The 24,064-nt window shown below is 36.5% G+C and overlaps 1 protein-coding gene across 1 annotated transcript in view; it reads right to left on the reverse strand.

Annotated features, from left to right (window-relative positions):
• LOC121858947 (fasciclin-1-like) overlaps positions 1-24,064 on the reverse strand; it is a 109,546-nt gene that overhangs the window by 38,659 nt on the left and 46,823 nt on the right. Inside the window, exons 6-9 of the mRNA XM_042355602.1 lie at positions 9,202-9,394; positions 6,278-6,438; positions 5,312-5,461; positions 4,112-4,210 (exon numbers count right to left, since the gene is read on the reverse strand). Of these exons, the coding sequence (XP_042211536.1) occupies positions 4,112-4,210; positions 5,312-5,461; positions 6,278-6,438; positions 9,202-9,394 (603 nt within the window). The remainder of the gene's footprint in view (positions 1-4,111; positions 4,211-5,311; positions 5,462-6,277; positions 6,439-9,201; positions 9,395-24,064) is intronic.

Below are 24,064 nucleotides of genomic sequence, written 5' to 3' on the forward strand. Positions count from 1 at the left end.
GAGACGTGACCGATCGCCCAAGCGGCTAACAAGTCGATCAGTGGCGAAGAGGATAAAAGTAAAAGTTAACTGAGGGACCACTGTAATGTCCCCTTTGTTTAGCCCTGACTTCCACTTATACACCTCTATCATATCGTCCCTCACTCTACGTCTCTTGAGGGAGTGCAAATTAAGATGCTTTAACCTGTCTCTGTACTCAAGGTTCCTAATGCCTGGGTTTAGTCTTGTCATTCTCCTTTGAATTCTTTCTAGGTATTCTATATCCATTCTGTAGTATAGTGACCAGAACTGAACTGCGTAATCCAAGTGAGGTCTCACAAGCGCAAGATACAGTATTAGGATGACCTCGCTAGTCTTGTAACTAACACGCCTTTGCATGAACCCAAGTACTATATAAGCCTTGTTTCGAGCAAATACACAGTTTACTTGGCTTAAGATTCCTACTTATCATTACTCCGAAATCTTTCTCACAGTCGGATTTCTCTATAACGTCGCTGTTCATCTGGTATTTGGTTTCTCTGTTTACATCTCCTAGACTAAGTACTTTACATTTGCCCACATTGAATTTCATCTGCAATTTTTCAGACCATTCAAAATTTTTTTTTTTATCTTCCTGTAGTTTTGCAGGGTCCTCATCAGATTTAATTACTCACCCTATTTTAGTGTCATCAGCAAAATTTACTTATGTAAATATCCATGTCGTTTATATATATAACAAACAATAATGGTCCAAGTACTGGGCCTTGGGGAACTCCACTAGTGACGTTAATCCAATCGGATTTAGTGCCGTTAATGCTCACTCGCTGTTTCCTGTCCTGTAACCACGCCCTAATCCATTTTAGAATATCTCCTCCAATGTCATGAGCATCCACTTTTCTTATTAGTCTTTCGTGGGGGACTCTGTCAAAGGCTTTGCTAAAGTCAAGATATACCACATTGTCCACCGATTCGAAAACAGCTGAAAAGAATGTTAATAGATTAGTTAGACATAAATGTCTGCTTGTGAAGCCATGTTGGGAATCATTAATCAATTTGTGCTTCTCCAGGTGATTTCGAATAGTTTGAAATTATTGCTTCCAGTAATTTGCCTACAATTGATGTTAAACTGATTGGGCGGTAGTTAGAGGATAGTGATCTATCTCCCTTCTTGCAAATTGGTATTGCATTCGCTATCCTCCAGGATTCTGGTACTACACCCGTTTTTAAGGACATGTTAAACAGATATGCTAAGAGCATACTAAGCTCTTCCTTACATTCATTTAATACAGTCGACCCTCGTTAATTCGGACTAATAGGGGGGGAAGGGTGTCCGTTTTAGCCGATTGTCCGAATTAACCGATTTAGGGGTTAATATTGCATTATATTTCAAAGAAAATGCAGTGAGTTTGTCCTTAGCCTTGCATATGTCCGAAACTGTTTGCTTTTTAACACCGTACTCGTCACAAACTCTAGCCACCGAAGCACCAGCCTCTAACTTCCTTATAAGTTCCAGTTTCTGATTCACAGAAAGGGTCACATACTTCCTCTTTGGCATATTACTCCCCCTTGAAGAAATGATGTAAAATACAAGGCTGAAAAATGCCTAATCACTGACATATCAACGAAAATTGCAGGGCAACACAACACTGATACTCGAATATGGCGCTAAGTCAACAAGGACTGGCGGTTTGGCATGCGCGCGCCATCTATTGGACAATCCCAGAACCAGAAATTTGATACCGACAGTCCCTCGCTTAGTTCGGATTTCGTCCGAATCATTCGAAATCCGGATTAAAGGGGTTCGAATTAACGAGGGTCGACTGATACTCTGGCAAATATCTCATCGGAACCTGGTGACTTGTTAGGCTTTAACTTGTCTATTTGCTTACTATCATCGTTACTAGTCACTACTATTTCGCTTAATTTATTTTCTTCACTATCTCTGTATAGAGTCGGTGCCTCGGGTATCATGTTTAAATTTTCGGTGGTAAAACTGTTGAAAAATATTTATTCAGATAATTGCTCATTTCTCCGTCGTTATCAGTTAGCTCGCCGGTATCCGACTGTATTGGTCCAATCTTTTCTCGTGTTTAGTTTGATACATTTGATAGAATCCCTTGGGGTTTAACTTCACCTCCCTTGCTACCTTCAGTTCATTATTCCTCTTTGCTTTTCTTATCTCGGTCTTAGCCCTACCGGCCAATACTGTACCTTATAATAATCTCGGAGATAAACTTCACCACGATTTATTCTCCTACCTGTAGCCTTCCTTTGGCCAATAATATTCTTTAAATAATTATTTATACATTTGGGGTCATTGTTGTTTGATCTAAGTGACCAGCTGCCCAAGACAATGACAGTAAAAAGTAAAGTAAAAGAAGTACTGAAAGTCACTCTCTTCAGGTCATTACAGAAAGTGTCTCTACAAGAGGACAAGTATAGGTGAAAAAAAATGAAATGTTAAAGAAAAGTTGAAATAAGTGAAACAATAAATGAGTGAGGGAAAAACAGTAGTGGAGGAAACCAATAAAGGATAAACATGTCAGAATAAAAGAACAAATGTGTGGTAGACTACTTGGAAGTGTAAATGTGTCCCAAGGTAACACCACTAACTCACTCACATAAGGAACTTGTTGTATGAATGGATGCAGCTAACCAGTCAACTTCTTCAACTTTCAAAATTTTTAAGTGTTTAACAAAAATGGACAAATAAAATTATGGGTAATAATATAGAAACAGACAGGAGCATAATGTCCATGCTCATCAACATCTGTGATCCAAGCAGGCAAGCGTGCAAGTGATCATGTTTAGTAAATTGCATACTGTAAATTTCATCAGATCCAGTGGTTATTTTATCTGTGACAAAATCCATGGATGCTCTTGCATAATTTGGTAACATGTAATCTATGCTTGGATAAAGTTAAAAGGGAGTACATGAAAAAAGTAAACTTCAAAAACTGCTGTATGATACTGTTGATAGCTTCTGTATACAGTATCACTGAATACAAAAAGAGCCTCTTTCTTCAGTATAAAAAAGGCTTATGTTACACTGAGATTAAATAATTTGGGCAAATAAATACTACACCAATAAGATTATTGCTTTCTGTCACTAAAGCATGCCAGTTTTATTACAGAATGGCCCTTCTGTCAATAAAACCTTACAAGGTAATAAAGAGCTTAGCAATCTAGTGCTGTACTGTATTTCAACTTGTAATCTAGTGAGTTACAACATAAGCTTTCCTTTCACCTCTACTGCCATTAGAACAAGAATATTTTTAACATCTGATACATATTAAAAAACACATACTGTAGCCATCTAATATGTAACCCTATATGATTCATAATATTATATTTTTAATTATTTTTGCTGTAGTGAGACATATTATAGACCCTATTAGGTGAAGTAACTGACTAAAACTGTATACTATAACGATCTCTATTTACCAGTAAGTATATATAACCCATATATGTAAGACACATATACTAATACTCTAGACATTCATATTATTATAAGTTGGACTCTGCTAATCTCTTTATGACATCACCTTTTCTACCCAAATAAAAAGCACAGGCAGAGATCACACAATTGTCATCCCCAAATCTATTCACTTCACTCATACACTCAAACTATGGTCAGGAAATTTGCTTCTTTTGGTTCTCCACTCTACAGCTCAAGCTCTTCACTCTCCTTACCCCACAGTGATTCTCCTCTACCTCTGCCTGTCATCACTTAACTTAAACCTACTAATTGACTCTGGTTACAGACAATAACCTTAACCAGCACTCTAACTAAACACATATGCTCCTCTATCTCCTGAGAAACACATCATTTGTAAACTTCATTCTCCAATACCATAAATTTTTCACAGCAATCTTAAAATTTTCAAATTCACAAATGATGTCACATGCATTCTTTTTGTTTTAAAGCAACAGTTTATATCACCACCATAGTCATCTCTCACATGGCAAGCACTCTGGGTAATCTTAATTCTCTCAAGTCATTACTTTCTCAAATATTCCATATCTATATATAAAGACTTGACTCATGAACACTGTGGATATTTCCAATAAGCAGTACAAGGTCAGAAGGTTTAGAGAAACATAATGAGTATGTGAGCATCAAACACCTTACCTCCCTAGAGCTTTTTTCCACAATCTCATCTGTGGTGAGACGACGTTTTATGATGTGCAGCTTTAGCAGTTTTTCCAGCTTATCAGAATTAAGTATCACCTAAAAAATTAGACAAAAAAAATTCATAAAACACCTAAAAGGCTCCTCCCTGATGACTGGGATGAATTTATTAAAAGCATTACACATACTGAACACTGACACACCATGAGCTACTATACTGTACTGTTTAACCCTGCATGACCTAGTAGCAACACTAGGGTAGAGCATTATCAACTGCTGCATGATTTATCTAAGCTTTCTAATTAATAGATATAAATTATAAAGTCTAATTAATTGATACTGTATACCATAATGACCCATCTGGTACACAAATATTAGTTCAGTCTCCATGAACACACATGAAGTAACCATAATGTCATATAAAATGTGAAGTTCTGTCAATAACAGATAAACAAACACATGTCTAACTAAACCTAATAATGCATCACTGATGTAGGCCCCAGTCTCCATCTTAGTGGTCTTGACTACATCACTGATGTGCATACAGCCAGACAACTATGTTTTATGATGGAGTTTGGTCAAAACAGTGTTGGAATAACCTTGAAAGCTATCCTGTAAGTTTGACCTCAATTGGCCTATTCATCTTTCAATTACTCACAAGACAAATTATTTCCATAATGTGGAGTCACTGTCATGTTGAAATAGACAAAAGTCATTAGGTTTCGACACCATTTTTGCTGGCTCTACCCTGCTAGGTAAGTATGACTTACTGTAACCTTAAGTGGTTCACATCACTGACTGGGAAGGATACTTTTTGATATGTTAAAAGTTAAATTGTCATAAATCTCTTGTTGGTAAATTACATGGTACAGTTAGGTCAAAACGTTTCTCAAATACCTTGAATCACTGACTGGCCCAGATAATAAATTGGCTCTAAATCTATAATGGGGACTCGTGAATTAAGTTTTACTTGATGTGACCACGACAACTCTGAAGATATTACATTACTATACAGTATTGGACAAAATAAGTTGGCCTCTGTAAAATGTTTGCTCTAAAGCTACAGTTATAAAGAACTGAAAAAAATGTCAGAATTAATACTGAAGAGTTTAAGAGTTTACTTATTGACCAATACTCATATATGAGACATTAAAGTCAATGTTAGATAAATATTTTTTATTTAAAAGGATAACAACTCACCTGTTCAAGTCGCTCTGCATTGACCTTCTTAAAGGCTTCATTGGAGGGAGCAAAGAGAGTGAGATCTTTCTCCACCACCAGGAGGTCAGTCAGGTCTGGGTAGTGCTCACGTATCAAATTATAAAACTTGCTCAGCTGACCCTCGCTCTCCTGGTATAAGAAATATTCAAAATTTACTTTCAGTAATAATCAGCTCTTATCCACATGTATTTGCTCACTTCATAAGTCTGAAATATGACATCTAAGTAAATTTTTAGCCTTAGGATGATATTACAAAAGTGGCTGTCAACATACTTTACTGCACAGTTGCCTCCACATGAATGTACCACAGCCTGGGAGTGTGTGAGGGCTAGGGTGTAAGATGTAGCAACACAGTGCCATAGACAGGGCTAATGAACTGGGCATAAAACAGTGAAATTACCCTGTTTGTGATAACAGGTAAACAATAAAGGAGGTAAACAGATAAACAAACCCTGTAATACATGTTATGCCGTAAACACAACCGAGTGATTATGATTGAACTACGAGGAACCGGCAAACAGGACAATCCATGGTTTCACGTCCATGATTATGGTGCTGCAATGCCACATCTTGTAAATGTGTTCCCCCCCCCCACCCCCACACACACACACCTAAGCCATGGTATGATCATGTGGAGGCAACTGTACATATATCAATACCTAACATATTCCTTGCGTGTAATAAGAGTTTGCCTTTAATGTCACTCACCACACTAATAAAGACTATAAAATCTTGACCAAATGTTTCAATGTTACTCTACAGCTTCACATATTGAGAGGCTAGTATGGTCCATCTTATACTAATGCATCTACAATTAAAATGGTAGTATGATAGAACCTTACTAGTATAATCTTGAATTTTTATATACAGTATTAACATTATGTACTTATAGTTCCTTAATGATGTATCACAGTAGCAGCAAAACACAAGTGCACAGTACTGTACCTGCAAGTAAGATATGATGCTTGAAGCTACAACCATTAGGGGTCTATCAATGAGATGGACGACGCCATTTTTAACTGGAATGTTTCCTTTCACAATCCTTGCCAGAACTGTTCCCTTGTAGTGTGAGATGTCACTGGCCACTGTATTACTTTTGACATAATCTGTGGACACAAGATCAGTTACTATTTCCACACTGATGGCAACATGTTGCTTAACAAGATAAGTTATAACAGTATTAAACAAACAGTATACTGTACAGTATAGTCCAGCATTATATGTTATTTATTCAAAATCTTTCCTGAGAATTGTGACAAATAAATAAATAATATCAAACACACAGTATGCAGATATTACACCTCTTATTACAGACAGTGAAGAGGCATTATAAAGCTGTACTGTACTGTACTGTACTGTACTGTACTGTACTGCGCTGCACTGCACTGTACTGCACTGCACTGCACTGCACTGCACTGCACTGCACTGTACTGTACTGTACTGTACTGTACTGTACTGTACTGTAATGTACTGTACTGTACTGTACTGTACTGTACTGTACTGTACTGTACTGTACTGTACTGTACTGTACTGTACTGTACTGTACTGCACTGCACTGCACTGCACTGCACTGCACTGTGCTGTACTGTACTGTACTGTACTGTACTGTACTGTACTGTACTGTACTGTACTGTACTGTACTGCACTGTACTGTACTGAATTGTACTGTACTGTACTGTACTGTACTGTACTGCACTGTACTGTACCGTACTGAATTGTACTGTACTATACTGCACTGTACTGAATTGTACTGTACTGTACTGTACTGTACTGTACTGTACTGTACTGTACAGTACTGTACTGTACTGTACTGTACTGTACTGAATTGTACTGTACTGTACTGTACTGTACATGTCAAAAACACAGATACTTGAAGACAAGAGTCTTTCCAAATGTGGCACTGCAGAAGACTGATAATATTCTATACCTATAGAAAACAAATGAAGAAATGCTGTACAGTACTATGAATGGCAGGAACAGTGAGAGAAAACTAAAGAGATAGATTAATGAAGTAATCAAGCTTCATACTATACCTACAGTTAGATATTAGGGATTAATTGTAGATATTAATGGGTAAGACAGAGAAAAAGAATGTCAGGGAAAGGCAGAGACTGGAACAAATGAATAAGATTAAAATAGGCTTAAAAAAAAATCTGAAAGTATTAGTAAAGTACACACTGCTTGAAGTGGTGGGTCGTGCCTGCTGGCCCTCACACCTGAGGGACTGACTGACATTATTATCAGGTTATATAAGTCTCAGCAACTTTTATCCATAACAGTTTCTCCAAGAATATTGGATGATAAGACAGCACTGATAAATGTCTATATAGATGTTTGGAATGTGGGATGGTTATTAGTCTGTAAAGATTTACAATAGTACTGTACAGAGGAAGACAGTTGAGGGAGAGTAAACTACTGTACAGTATTAAGATGTGATGACCATAATGTTTATGTTTGAACAGCAGACTCAATACAGTACTGTACAGTATAATGAGTTTAGAAGATACAAAACACTCAAGAGAGCAGATAGCATCTTCTCTTTCCAGGTATAACTGGTGCCTTAGAAGGTCCTCCAAATATAGCCAGAAGATATAATGAGCTGTATCATCACCACACTCCTTCATGACCTACATCACTTTTACCAAAGGCTTATTATACAGTATACTGTATCCACACTATCCTTAATTTTTCAGAAAGGGACCAAACCTAATTTATTATAAAAACAGACCTTGAGTACTATAAAAGGTTGACCTTCAGATTTGATATTTACATGCCTCTAGAACACAACCTAAGGGAACAACCTTACTAACAAGCTACTGGTAGTCCGCGGGCAGCTCTCAAGTAATATGACCCTATGTGTGGTAAAGAGCAGCTTAGTGCTGGAACCAATGTTAATGTTTTTACTTCCAGTGATGGTCGAGACTACTGAATTATTATTACTTGAAAAGGCTAAAGATAAGTTGTTTTTATCTGTCAAGTTAATTCCAATCGAATATCAAAGTATTTTATGTAAGATTTATGTACACGGACTATGTGATCATAAGTAAATTTCTTGATGGCCTAACCTTAATATGTGAACTTGACAGTCACAGACTTTACAATGTTGTCAATGTATGCATTTTGTTCATTATAATCACCAATTTGCCAGAAATTTTCAAATATTTTTTCATATCATCCTCTCCATGTATGAGGTGCTGGCCCCACTCTTATTAGGTAGCCCAATCTTTCTTGCAGCCAAAAGTCTCTTAGACCACACACTCCCATAAGATTCACCCAAATTTCTTCTTAGCCACTGTCTTCTTCTATGGCAAAGGATTATACTATGGATTATACTAACACACCCACAGGCTTCTCTCACACTATCACTGTCTGTAGAGCTTATAATAACCACTTAATAAGAGAAAATATTCAACAACTTGCACAGTTTATCACCCAACTAGGTTACCCTCCTCCCCACACATGCATGGTCCCACCTCCTGTTGTTCGTCATAAAAAGGTAGCACAGTAGGTTAAAAAATAATGGAGGTATCAAGTAAGACTTAAGACTAGATTGTAACAGGAATCAACATTAATAGTGAGGCCCATAGAGCAGTGCAGATACAACACATTGTATACTGTGCAGTACTAAGGAGGCAGTCTAATAAAACAGTGAATGTGAATCCCATTGGCCTGACTGCTCTTTAGGGAAGCAGCATGGCTGGCACTGCACTCAACAGCCTCACTTCCCCAACTGTAAAGTCAGGTTCCAATTTGCAGCTGGGCAAACTAGGCCAGTTTACCTTAAGACTGAAAATTTAACATTAACAATCAGTATATATGTAGTATTACAAGAACCAAATTTTAAGCTTCACACAAGAAGAAATACTCACAAGTCATTCCCTCACTGTCAGAGTTGGACACATTCTCCATTGAGATAAACACCTTCAGGTTGTCTGTGAAGGCATAACTCTCGAACTGCTCAAGTGAATTTGCCACAGTACGTGTGAAGAGGACCTTCTTGGGCACAACATGGCTGTGGATGACTTGCTTGTCTACAAGCTCCTGGTCCGTGCGCATTAAAAGCTGAAGAAACACATGAAAGTATTGTAAGAAAAACTATGAAGACCTTGAGTGTAAACTGATCAGGTATTGTGAGCCGTAGGTTACTGGGAAAAAACAAAAAACAATGAAACTGGAAGAGCACAGCGGGTAATGTACTTTATATTTAGTCATTTTATGGTTAGAGAGAGAGAGAGAGAGGGCAAAACATGGTGAACTACTTTAATCAATGAAGATCATAATATGAGCTCCTGTACTGTACTGTAGTAACTTAGTATGGTATGGGAGGAGAAATACAATATGGTCAACATGAGAGATAAGTGCAAATATTTTGGGTCATAGTAAATTGTTTTCAGTTCATGTTATGAAGTGAATGATGGATTTTCTGGTGAAATACAATATTGAATTGCTAAAACAATATACAGTATATAAACTGTACTGTATATGATAAGGTAATTTCATGATAGGAAGCTGTAAGATGCCTACAAATTTATTTTGGGGTAGAGGAGGGCACTTTTCACTGATGAAAACATACCCGGTAATATTGATTAATTAAAAAACAAAAAAACAAAAAAACACATAAATACTCCAAATTTAATCTTTGGGGAAGACGATTGTACTGTACAATAAATCTCTGTCTTCAGATGCTGTTGAGTTTTCAAGAAGAGACTAATGTTGAGCAACACCCAGGAGATATACATGAGTGATAACCTCAGTTGTAAGGTCAAGGCTAATGACATTTGTATGACTCCAGTTTCAATGAGTTTCAATGGAGGAAAAATATTTCAAATCATTTAAGATTCAGCATCTGACCTATGCAGTACATCACTGGGAGTATACTCATTTACAGTTGGGTAGTACAAATATAATCCTATACAGTATATATATATATATATATATATATATATATATATATATATATATATATATATATATATATATATATATATATATATATATATATATATATATATATATATATATATATATATATATACTGTATATACACAGGAGGTCCCCAGGTTACGTATGTCCAACTAAAGAACATCCACTGATATGAACGCGGTCCCCATAAAGTACATTATTTTAAGAATCTGACGTAGGTACAACCGTTCTTAGTAATGTATGAGAACTTGTTTGTTTGGCGGAACTGCGGGGCAGAGCGGCGAATGAAGAGTGGAGCGTCACCCAGCCAGGCGCCTTGTGGAAGCGTCATCCAGCCAGGCGCCTTGTGAGAGCGTCATCCAGCCAGGTGCCTTGTGGGAGTGTCACCCAGCCAGGCGCCTTGTGGTAGCATCAGTACGCCTTATGCCTTACACTCGTCTCAGCAGCATGTGTGATTAAGTGCAAAGTGGCTTTTGTTTTTCGTTTTTTTATTGCTTATTAGCTCTATTTTTCTGCCCTCATCATGGCCCCCAAACACAAACCTGATGCAAGTGATAGTAGTGCATCCAAGAAAAGGAAAACAATTACAATGGAAGTGAAATATTATGTAATTAAATGTTCTGAAAAAGGTGAAACGCTGTCAGTCATTGGTAGAGCACTGAACTTCAGTTGGTCAATGAATGGAACAATTTTGAAAGACCAAGACAAAATTCTTGAACATGTAAAAGGATCAACACCAATATAGTCAACTGTGATAACAAATACAAAGAAGTGAATTAATAATTGAAAGGGAAACATTGTTAGTGATATGGGTGGAAGATCAAAATCAATGGTATATGCCAGTAAGCCTAGCCTTGATTTATGAAAAAGCAAGAAGCCAGCCCCAGGTTTCAATGTAATAGTTAAACTTTTAATTTATATTATTTTATTTACCTGATGACTTATTTCTCACTTTCATTTACTGCATTTTATAATTCTATCTCTTCTTTTCTCTTAAATTAAGTGATTTTAGATGTATATGAGGACTTAGGCTATGATATAGTAAGATTTTAAACATTGTTTTGTAAGTACAGTATGCACATAGGGGATGCGGTTCTACTTAAGTATACTTTCAACTTAAGAACACCCGTAGGAACAGAACTCGAACATAACCCGGGGACTGTGTGTGTGTATGTGTGTGCATATATATATATATATATATATATATATATATATATATATATATATATATATATATATATATATATATATATATATATATATATATATATATATATATATATATATATATATATATATACAGTATTCCAAAACAGGTAAATTGGTGCCAAAGGCGATCAAAATCATCATTTGTCTTTACTAAATAAACCAAACGTCCATATATATAGTATTTTCTATTTTAACATAAACTGCACTACAATATTTAACCTGCCGTGGGGAACTAACACTTTAGGCTCATAATGACTGATCGTATTACCATAAATGAAAGACAGACAAGCAAGTAAAAATCTAACTGTGTTTAAATGTTTAGGTATAAACATTTAAACACTTTAAAAGCAGCTAATATACAGTTAGACACAGTTATTTTATATATATATATATATATACTGTATCAGAGGATGTAGGCTAACCTATATATACTGTACTGTACCAATATCAAGAATAACATTACTGATAACGAACCTTGTATCACTAAGAAAATCACTTAAAATGTGAAATTAAGCCACAAATAAAGAGGGTCCATCAGTGGAGACAAAAGAGAAACTTCTAAATATAGCCCTTAAGCAGAGTACTGTAGTTCATCCTTGCTGTTCACTATAAAAGCACTCCATAAAATCAACAATGTATTCAGCATAATTTGCAGTCTTTCAACAAAGACCTCTTAGATATCAGTACTGTTATTAGGTTAACAACAGCTGCAGGAGTAATAAGAAAAGAAAAATATACATTAAACTACTCAAAGTGCAAACAACATTTAGCATACCAGACAACAACATGTACTGTACTGTACTAACCAAATGTCAAAATATTGTTTGCATTTGCAGGAGGGTTGACTAAGATTCTGCATTTCACATGATATAATGGAGCTAATGTCTTCCTAGAGAGAGACCCTTTAACTCATGTGACACACTGAATCTAATCTTATTCCCTGCAGTATTAATGTATTCACGGCCTGACAACAACTTCATCATAGAGAGAGAAAGAAAATCTCCATCTAATGAGGTTGAGTTATAAATAAGTCGTACAAATTGGCACAAAAAACTTTTACGTAAAAGTTACTAAAATATGTGAACAAGAGAGAATTTTGTATCATGATTGTTTCTATAATGAAGTATGACTTTAAATTCCATTGACATTATGTTTAGTCTTATAAATGTCATAAACTACTCCAGCAATCATACCCAATTATGAGTTGGCTATTATTATATAATGAAGAAGCCCATCTACTACTACACATACCACCCTAAACTACTCAGGGAAATATTGAAACTGAACATAAAAAAAGCAATTTGCATTGTTGGTTGGTTCTTTAAGTGCGAGTACAACAGATGTCCATTATATTATTATTAACGTTATATCACTTGTAATAAAATTTCATCATTATGAGATAAGTATTGGCGGAACAGATAATGGTAACTCAGACAGTCCGATGAAAACTGGTCGGTGATCAGTGTTTTCTAATACCTGTACTGGTCACATGTTAAATTTTACAATACAGTATATAAATTCAAGATTACTGTGTAAATTTCCAAGAAAATGAGAATCATTATATGATATGGATATAATTTTCAATATACAGGTAAGTAATATCTCCGTTAGCCAGACTGCCTCTTGGCCGGAAATCGGCAAGGACTGGAAATCACCAAGAGGAGGAATTGAAATTTGCTCGAAAATTTTCCGGAAAATTTCTCTCAATTCTCGGGTTGAGAAAGATTTTCTGAGGTTGAAAATCAAGCGCATTTTCTGGGAAAAAAAAAAAAAACTCCAATTTTTTTCCCAGGGCTGGGAGCAAATTCCAAGGATGAAATAATGCACAATTTCAGGAAAATTCTGAGAAACTTTTGCCAGTACCCGAAAAAATTCCAGGGATGGGGTAATTTTTCCGGGTTTGAAAGAGTCGTCTCGTTACCCGAAAATCTCTAATTTCCGGAAGTGCTCTGCCCCAAATGTTCCGGCTAATGAGGATATCACTGTACTGTATATAAGTATCAATCAAATGGCCATATGTTTTGTGTTCTATTTCAAATACTTTACCCAACAGACATCTAAAATTAACCAGAAGTTACAATGTCAGTATAAGTTTAGCACATTGCTCCATGTACAAAATTTTGACATACAAGATGGGTCAAGAACCAGCATTCTACAATTAAAGCTGAAGCAGCATGCTTAGCTATCTGGTTTTTCCAAATTATCTTTCCCATGTGTTAATAACCTAACAATTTATCAAAAAATCTATTAGCAGCAGCTCTAAGCATTTTGTATAATGCAAGAAAATGACCTGGTGAATGTCTTCAGAACTTTACTTGCAGTAGTACAGAGTCAGTTTGTTAGTCGTAAGAAAGCACAAGTGGAGAGAGCACAAGTAAAGCCTCCGTCAACCACCACATCACGTCTACCAACATAACCATGCTTCTTATGGGATAAAGAGGTGCATGAGGAAACAAAAAGTTTTTTCTTCCATAGGTAGGCACATCCTTTTTCTTATACTCACCAAAAGTTTCAAGTTGGAAGCAGTGGGTCGAGAGGAAAAAACAAAGAGAAAAATAAGATAAATAAGATGCTCAACACCCAATTGAATTTAAAATTATTTATGATTTTTTCTTTTCCTTTTTTTAAGAGGGAGCGCACTTTAGCATAGCCTATTACAGTATTCAGTCCTTTTGATATAATTTGGGTTGTATTAGTGGTAGTATTTTTTAATATAAGTTTCTTAGATGTTTAAAATTGTAACTTTACAAAAAATTTCCCAAAACTGAATTTGTCTCTGGCATGAACATAAATATATACTGTATGTGTGTTTTATATATATATATATATATATATATATATATATATATATATATATATATATATATATATATATATATATATATATATATATATATATATATATATATATATATATATATATATATATATATATATATATATATATATATATATATATATATATATATATATATATATATATATATATATATATACAGAAAATAGAAGTTATTTAGTCAATAGAAGTTTTTACAAAATTTTGACATTATGTTCATATCTATCATTAATCATATCAAAGGACGTGGGCTATACAAAATAACGCTACCTATACTGTACTGTAATTATTATATTTGATGACAGTGCAGGATTACAAATAAAACAAATAATAAATGGGGTAAAAGTAGCTGAACTAAAGGAACAATGGCCACCAAAACAATGAAGAAGCATTGCCAATAAAAGGTAAAAGGAAATAATGGAAGGAAAGGGAAAAATATGATAAAATGTAAAAACATAAATTAGAAGAAAGCAAATAATATAAAGTTAAAGGTCCTCAGAGAGCCCACACCACTCCTTCCAAAGGCGATGATGACACATGATTACTTTGGAATGTGTTACAAACTGTCTGCAGGGTGGCCCAGTTACAGTGACTTTTCTGCCTCTCTATAGGATGGCTACAAATATATAATTTGTGAAATAAAAAATACATTTCACTGGCCAAATGGGATTCATTTCTTTGAACCTTTTAGATGTGCCTTAAACTGAGAATACTCTAAAGTTAACAAAAAATAAATGTACACAATGTCACCACAAACAAAACACAAAAATGGTGTACAACAGTAAAATAATAAAACTTCCAGAACATAGTAAACAACAAACCAATAAAGTACACATTCGTCTAACAATGACAGACATAAACTAAAGCACCATCTAATCCAACCTTTTTGTGTCATGCGGATATATAGTCTTTATGTGGCAACTATAGGGACTACTGTTTAAAAGGATAATACAACAGGATAGCAAATATAAAAATAAATATGCATATAAATATAACATTAATCACTGTGAAAATGGAACTGGACTGAAGATCTCTAGTATATTTGTGGGTCAACCCCTGACTAGGAGTCTTGATGTGTATGAGTAAGGGAACACAAAATCTTTAACAAAGTCTTCTGATGTTTTTTCATACACCTAAACTATTGAAGTCATTCTTCCTCAAACTTACAGTTGTGGACAAAGCCATTACACAAAAAGAAAGACGAATGATAAGAAATTATGGCCCCATATCATAGTGTGGTACTGAAATTATCCATTGAGTTAGTAGTGTATTAATGTATGTACAGTACTGTAATCCTAAAATCATAATCATAAAAACTCCCCATTAAATACATGTAAGGTTGACAGAGAATCACATCAAGTAAACCCTCCGCACTCTTTTGCAAGTTCCAACTAATGATACAATAATAAATGTTGACCAGTTACTAACTTACTATTCCTCAACTTCCAGCATTCACAAGCTTTCAAGCCCACCCTCCTACCCACACTTCACCCCATATCCATCCAACCACCAACACCAAGGACATGAGAAGGTGGTAAGGTGCCAATGTTGATATTTGGTTCACTGAGCAATGAGGGCAGAGGCCCACTTTGACCTTCCTTCCCACTACCACACAAACCTTTCTGTGTCTTGACTCACTATCGCAAATTTGTATTTGTGCTGTTTTCTGCTTATTACATGACCACAAAGCATAAGATAAGTCTGCTGTTTTCTGCTTATTACATGACCACTAAGGATAAGATAAGTCTGCTTGAAAAAGGCAGAAAAATGATGATGAGTTTAGGTGAAAGACTAAATTCGTTAAGATACAGGTGCCAGTGAGTCTGCAGTGGGCAGCCATTTTCATGATAGCAAGTTCACTGTTCGGTACACGCATAAAATAAAAAACCCTTGAGGGAAAGTGTCATGGCTAGTACTTCCATAACAGAAAAAGTTATTACAAGCTTCCTGGCTTATCTTCTGCACCACTGCTTTGGAGGGCTGTATAGTCAGGCTCATGCTGCTTTACCTTACCTTCAACCCATGAGTGCTCAAAGGGAAGAATAATCACTGCTTGTCTGTGTTTTGATGGGCAATCAGGAAGGCATTACACTTGTCTCCCTGTACAGAGTCCTTGTTATTCACATATTGTATTAGCTTATACAGTATAGCAGTTTTTACCACCAAAACCTGTTGTTCATATGCCATACAGTACTTGGTTATATGCACTACATACTGTATAGCAATTTCACGACTTCAACAATTTGTGGAGGTTATAAAATATAAAATAATATTATGTTCTGTACAGTAATTTGAAATATCTGCTAGAAGACAATGTATCCACTCATGGAGGAAAGGGAACTACATCTTTATCAGTTGATCTAGTGTTTTTGTTTGATATTTATTTATTTAACCTTTAAAAATCTATTTCATGAAACACATTATTAACACCTCTAATGGTCTTTCGATGAAAATTGCATTGCCAAGCGCTCTCATGCTGGCGCAACCCCTCCTGCTCAGCAGTATCTCACACGAGAGCATCCCTCAGGTAAGCAGAGACCGGCCCTATCAACCACCTAAGTTGCTCCCACTAGCCTCGTCGACTGGCGGATGCGTCTGTAAGGGTGCAATTTGAGTCTGGATCGCTCTATCCAATGTTTACTAAAATGGAAAAAAAATTCCCGTTACCGACGCAACTTGCGTCAAAAGACTGTGAGGGGGTTTAGGAAAATTTAATACTTCTCTAAGAAATGAAGCATTAAAGACATATTTAAGTTGTTGCACTAAAGGTGATGAGGATACACTACAGTACCATGGGTGCCAACCAGTGAGGAATAGAATAAAGAAATTGAAGACACCACTTTTTTCACTTTAACAACAATTCCTTTATTTTAAAATCCTTTTTAACAAAATGTGACTCTACTTGAGTGTGAATAGCTGCTTCCTGCTGCAGTTGTTCACACTCTGGTGTCTTATTTAAGGTGTAATACTGGGTGGTGGTCTGCTAGCAGACACTGTGCTTCACTGCACATTTATTTGCTTGCCAAACACTTGAACACTCCATTGCCTACCTGCCTTGTGAGTGTTCCCACGTGAGCTGTGAATACTGAGTAATTGTATACTGGTATCTGTTATTTACTACCGTGCAGTATATATTTAATATCATTAAAATGTTGTTGTTATTATTATTAGTAGTAGAAGTTTTGTTACAGCCTGGATGAGATGTCGACTGTCTTTCTCTCTCCTTCGGTCGGCTTTGCTCTGCCTCAGGGGAACGAGAGCTTCTGCCCCAACTCCGACAACTGCCGCAGATATTGACTATGAGGCTACTGTCACTGAATGCCGCATAGATCTGCGGCTCAACTAATTTAACACAGATAGGGTAGCTACTTATGTATTAGGATATTTAATATTAAGATAATTAAATGGTGGCGAAGGTGTGGCTATTGGGGGAGGCTGGAGGCCACGTTTATAAAAAATTGTTGCACAGTATTTATAGGATTAGTACAGTACGTGTTTCCGTGTTTTTTATTTCGGGTTAACCAACAAATATAACCTAACTTGCCAGCTGGGAATTGAACCCCTCCTTATTACATTGATATACTGTACATTGCTTTTTATTCATAAAGTCATTACAAGTACAGTATGGACTTTTAAGAACGGAGCCCATATGACTACTGAGTACCCACTACTGGCAGTCCTGTGTGTCAACACCGATGCAAAAAATTTCATAAATATAAGTTTACTTTTATCACAAATTGTGGTAACTGGATGGTAATGTGTCATCTACTGTGCCTACAGGCTCACCAGTCAGTTGCTCCCCAGCAACAGCAGTGTGGGGATGTGTGCTCTTCCCTCATAGAGTCAGTCTCAATACTGAACTCAGGTATCAACATTTGAATTTATTCTGGAACATAACCACTGCAAATGCAGAGGGCTTACTGTACGAATGAACACAGACAGACAGACAGACAGACAGACACACACACACACACAAAAAAAAAAATTATTTCCCCCATCAATTTTCTTCTAATATTTCAAACTGGAGAACAAAACTCCATAATGTATTTAAAGAACTCTACTCTCTGTTAGTCTTTATTTATTTATCTATTTACATTTTCTTTTACTCCTCCTACTTTCCTCTCTCAGTTCTGGGTTATCTGCCAAGACAGTTCCAACTACTGACACACACATTCATACATCTTGTTGACAGCCATCAACTGCATCCTGTGTATTTTAACCAAAATAGCTAAAGGAGTTTACAGAGAAAGCTGGCAAACAAAATTAGTTATGCTTAAAGTGACTTGATTTAAGTGTTTCATTCATCTGTATCTTCCTGTGTTGAGCAAACTGAAGAAAACAATCAAGCAACAATCAGAAGCATTTCTGCAACTTTTTTAATAAAGAAATGAAGGAAAAAGAGCTCTGTTTTAAGAGCAGACACTCTGTGCATGATCATATAAAAATACTGGTAGTATAAATTAATTACAAAAGAGAGTAAAAATACAGAGCCACTCACTGAGTTCTATATCCCTTGACAAGCCCCATCACATCACCAGGGTTGATCTCTTAATATAATTTGAGCATTTAATTTACTCTTTCCTCCCCTTTACAGTCTTTGCCTCAGGTAAGTTACATTTGGTGTAACACTTGTTCTCTGGAGGCTACACCTTATTAGAGCCAAATCTCCACATCAACAAACAAAGCTGCAATCTACCATCTTTATTTGCTGGTAATCCTCCATTGTCTAACTCAGTTCCAGGAGACATCATGGAACCAGGAGAGGAGTGAGAGGCAAAACAAATACTATGAGTCTGCAGTTGTCAAACAAATCCACCACAGGATTAACCCCCAGAGAATTAATCCAAGAGAAGGACTCCTCTTATGACCCAGTTTAGAGGGCAATACTTTATCCTCAAACAATGTATCTGATTGACTGTTTAAACTTGTGGCATTATGCTTCATGATGGAAGCAGACACAGCCTTTGTGGCTTATTTGAAAATTGCCTTTAAGGGATATGAGACTTACAGGATCCATCTTTACTATTAAAGGTAACGGCAGAAGTTGCCCAAAATACAATATTCCTCCCACTAAAAGACTATCCCTCATCCTGCAGGAAGAAGAGATGACCGATAATTCCACTGAATTAATGTGAAGGTTTTGAATATGAAGATACTCTCTACTTCATTTCATATCTGCATGAAGAATGAAATCCCAAGTGAAGGTAAGTTGTTGTATCTGTCCACAGTGTTGAGTCATCCTTGGTCACTCAAAGACACACAGCCTATTAATCCTCCACCATTTCACACAAAGTGTCTGAGGTTCAAATTCAATTGTATAATTGTGCAAATATGAAACTTCTAATTGGGAACTAATACATTCAACCTGTAGGTCTAAATTTACTTAGTGACTCCCATAAGAACATTAAAACTGTGGAATGTTACTCCTGACCTCTGGTTACTGTGTTGGCTTATCTAAACAATTCTAATTCCTTTGTACAGTTATCTTATAAAGGAATATAGTCCCCCACCTTTAACATAAGATTAATCTTAACCACTTGAGTTACCCAGGAATCACTGTTCCTGTATTTCTGGGACCACAAGCCTGCCCCTTATTGGGGAAGCTAATTTAAGTTCCTCATTCTCATTACAATATGCGACAGCGTCTACTTCCACCCTTCCTCCCGGCAGTCACTGGAATAAGCAGCAGAGATGAACAATTCTCCTCTAAGAATACACCAAACTTTTATGCAAAGTTAAAAGAAAAACCCATTACAGCTGCTGGTAGCCAGTTAAGTGTAGAATTACATGCCAAAACTCACTTGTCACAATATATCCCAGTGTGCACCCAAAGTTGTAGGTGAAGCAAACAAATGGGTCTGACCACTGAACTTCAAAGAGTAGCCCACCTAATGAAGTTTTATCTTGTATTCCCAGTTATTATAAATTATAGCAATATATAAAACTGCATTCAAGCATAAAACCCATTAAAAGGTGTCCTCATTGTTAATGTTGGTATACTTTTTACTTTTACTTTTATCCTCTTTGCCAGTGATCGGCTTGTTAGCCGCTTGGACAGTCGGTCATGCCTCTGTTATGCATTGTTGTCAAGTACTGGGCATGCACTGGCTCCTGAATGTATCTGAACCTGCTCCAGTATTGGTCAAGTCTGGTCTTGAATGAGCTCACACTCAGTGCCATCACAACACTCTCTGGCAGGTTGCTCCAAGAGTTCACAATTCTCACTGCAAAAAAGTTTGCCCTCACAGTTTTCTGGACTTATGATTTCATCAACCATGAGTTGTGACCCCTTGTGGGGCAAGCACCTGCCAGCTCCAGGTATGGACACTGGACCAAGTAGTGCCCTCCGAGATGTTTATAAACTTCATTTAGGGCTCCCCTTACCCGTCTGTAATATAAGTTAGGCAGTTACAGACGTTCTAATCTCTCTGGATAACTGAGGCGCTGTAGTGCAGGGGACCAGTCTGGTGACCCTCCTTTGTACATTTTCAATCAACTTATTCTCTCGCAAATATCGGGGACCAGAAGGGGGTGACAGTACTCCAAGTGGGGAAGCACCTCACTATTGAAAATCGTGATGAGGGACGGACCGTCTAGATATCTGAACGACCTTCTTATAAATCCTACTAGTATTTCACTTCACATAATCTTTCACCCCTCCTCTTTAACTGAACAAAAAAAAAACAGTTCAATCCTAAAAGTATAAGTATAAGCCCCTTGACATTATCCTAACATAACTGCCCTAAATACCATATAATTTATGTTCAATGAAGGACTAATTCTTGATCTTTTTAGGTCGTTTGTTAATGTCATTAATAATCAATATATATCAACAATATTCAATTCATAAGACCAATATAGTAAACACAACATCATAAGTATGATAAAACACTATAGTCAACTATAGTCAACAAGTGGAAGTTGGTCTACCGTAACCTCCCTCTATGACTGTTGTCTAAGAACTACGTTATTAATTAGCAGACTCTCTGTAGCTAAAAAGGGCAGACCTCGGTGTGGCTCTAACACCTCTGTCTTCAAGGAGCACTTCATGCACCAAATGTCCTTCACTTACAGTAAGAAGTGAGAGAGAGAAGGAAGGGTGATAAATATACCCAAAATGAATTAATGGATTAATAAGGGTCTAGTCTACTGATACAAAACCTCAAAGTAAACAGCCAAGTACTGTGACAACCTCCTGAGTTGTGCACAAAAGCCAGAAAATTAATGTTACAGCCCAACAGCCTAAAGTAATGGCTATAGTTCTGCTGATAATACATTACTGTAATGTAAAATGTTGAAATATTTCCTGAATGACTTCATCTTAAGAAGAGATTAAGAAGACTATACAGTATAGCCTAAGAACTTTGTCCCAGAGCTACAAGCAACAAGATACACAACTCTATACCAATAAATCTTAGAATTTATTTTGGAGACAACTGATAGTTACCATAGAAAAGGATAGACTAAAATATATTTTTGCCAGGATTCATCTCACAATCTAAACTATTTCTTAATTATTTAAAAACTCTTTTGACTCCTTTTGCTAGATACAATACTACAGTATCTATGAACTCTTTTTGACCTGGAGAAAATATTCCTTATTACAAACAGTACTGTAGTCAATACAACTCGCTCTCATTTCACAGTTCTGTACAGACTGTCAATTATTATACAATGTATGTATAATTGCCCAAATGAATTATGTCACAATTTCCAGAAAATTTCAATCAGAAAGTGGTATCTGGCAACTACCACACTCGCTTTATTATTGCTTTTATTTTTTACGAGATGGAACACAATTTTGTGAAATAGCAACAGAAATTAATTAATAAATGCTAAAGCAGTTTTCCATAAGAATATTGTGAGAACAAATCACATACAGTAAGTCCGCGCTTAACGTCGTCCCGCTTAACGTTGTTTCAGTACTACGTCGCTACACTTTAGAGACTAAAAATTTGTTTAGCGTCCCGGTGATCCGATGCTACGTCGTTTTGCGTCGTCACAGACTACTTTTTACGGTGCATCGCCCTCTCTCATCTGGCCGGGCTATGCTCTCTCGGCTTGGCGCAGAATTTCAGTGACTCCCCACCCTCCTCCGCTCCCGCCATACTCCTGCCCCTCCCGCCCTCCACCTCCTCTGCTCCACTACCCACCACACACTGGCTCTACCACCTCCGCCTAACGGTGAGTACCAATACAAACTTAGTAGTTGAATAAGTATGCATTATTTTCTATAGAAATGGCAATGATTTTCTGTATATGTTTATGCCAGGTCTTTAATAAATATGTAAACAAATATTTTCCATATTCATCACTTCAATGGATGATGACATACTGTAAGGCAAGAAACATTAAATTTTTTGTTTTTGTTCAAGTCTGAAAGCGACGCTCAGCAATCTTACCTAGGTATGTTAATTCCTAGCTACTAACTCGCCAGGCCAACATACAGGCAATTAAAACATCTAATAATTACTTAATAAGTAATATTAGGAGGACACGTCGCTACCTGGCATTTAATTGCAATTCTCAAAACCCCCTCCTTCACCCCCCACCATACGCATCACGACCTTCATCTCTTGCCTGGCGATTCAGCTGTAAATACACACGAAGGACAGCTCTGCGAATTTGTGTTGTAATTGCTGAAATACTAAGTCCCACGAGGATTTTATATACGGTATTTGTACTTCTTAGCACAGTGAGGAAGTAGACTTTTATTTTGTTATGTCTCTCAATTATTGTATTTGGGACAATTTCTTATACGATCTCTGGTCAGCATCATGGCGACTACAACACGTCTTCTTTGTGAAGTCGTTTAGATCGTTGTGACTATTCATTGCCTTTAAGTCACTCGGTGAATGTCGCTGCGCCCTCCCGGGCTCGTCTTCACCGAAATAGAATATGTGAATATATCTATTTATATATACATATATATGTATACTGTTTATGGCTTTCATTGTCCCAATTATTCACGTGCTAGTATGAATGTCATGACTGTCTCTCTTCCTATTCTTATGTTCGTTCACAAAAAACCTTTGGGCTTCTGCCCTCAGTTTTCTAATTGCTCTCAGCATAAAGGCCAGAGTTGAGTTTTCTCTTCATAACTTTATTTTATTGATGTCCTCAGTAGCGGGTTCAGCCTTTCCAGGCGAACTTTAGCGAGGCTGCTAGACTAGCGTTCCTTCTGGAATGTTGACCTTCCGGTCTTCCTAGCAATCTAGAGTTATGTTGAAGTGGACTTTACATCATTATATGGGTTATATGAGAACAATTCAGGGAGGAATTCTCAACCCAATAAATATTGCTAGAGTAATAGTGAACGCTGTTGCCAATAGAGCGCTATGTTAGCGACTCAGCACTGTCAACCCTGCCGGGTGATAGTGCGCACGTAGACATTTTCGCTTAAGTTATTACTTGGGGGAAAATGTCTGTGCCCCTGATTGGCAACAAATAGAGATCTTGATGATCCCTCTAAATAAAATGTTCTAAATGAAATTATTTTATGTAAAAAAAAAAAAAATCATTGCGCTAAGGAATACTTGAGATAAGAGTCGGGAGAGAGATACGATATAGTGAGTTCATTGTATATAATTGTCAAATGAGTGACTTATTAACAATAAGAGATCTTAATGAATTAACTTACTAATAATATAACAATTATGAGTCACATTGATTAAGTTTGGGAGAAAATGTTTTCTCCCTTATATTTTTATAATGATATAATGTGACTCATAGTGTCCTCCTAGTTCAGATGAGTGATGTGCAAC

Source organism: Homarus americanus, unplaced genomic scaffold, assembly GCF_018991925.1.
Source record: "Homarus americanus isolate GMGI-L3 unplaced genomic scaffold, GMGI_Hamer_2.0 scaffold8226, whole genome shotgun sequence".
NCBI lineage: Eukaryota > Metazoa > Arthropoda > Malacostraca > Decapoda > Nephropidae > Homarus > Homarus americanus.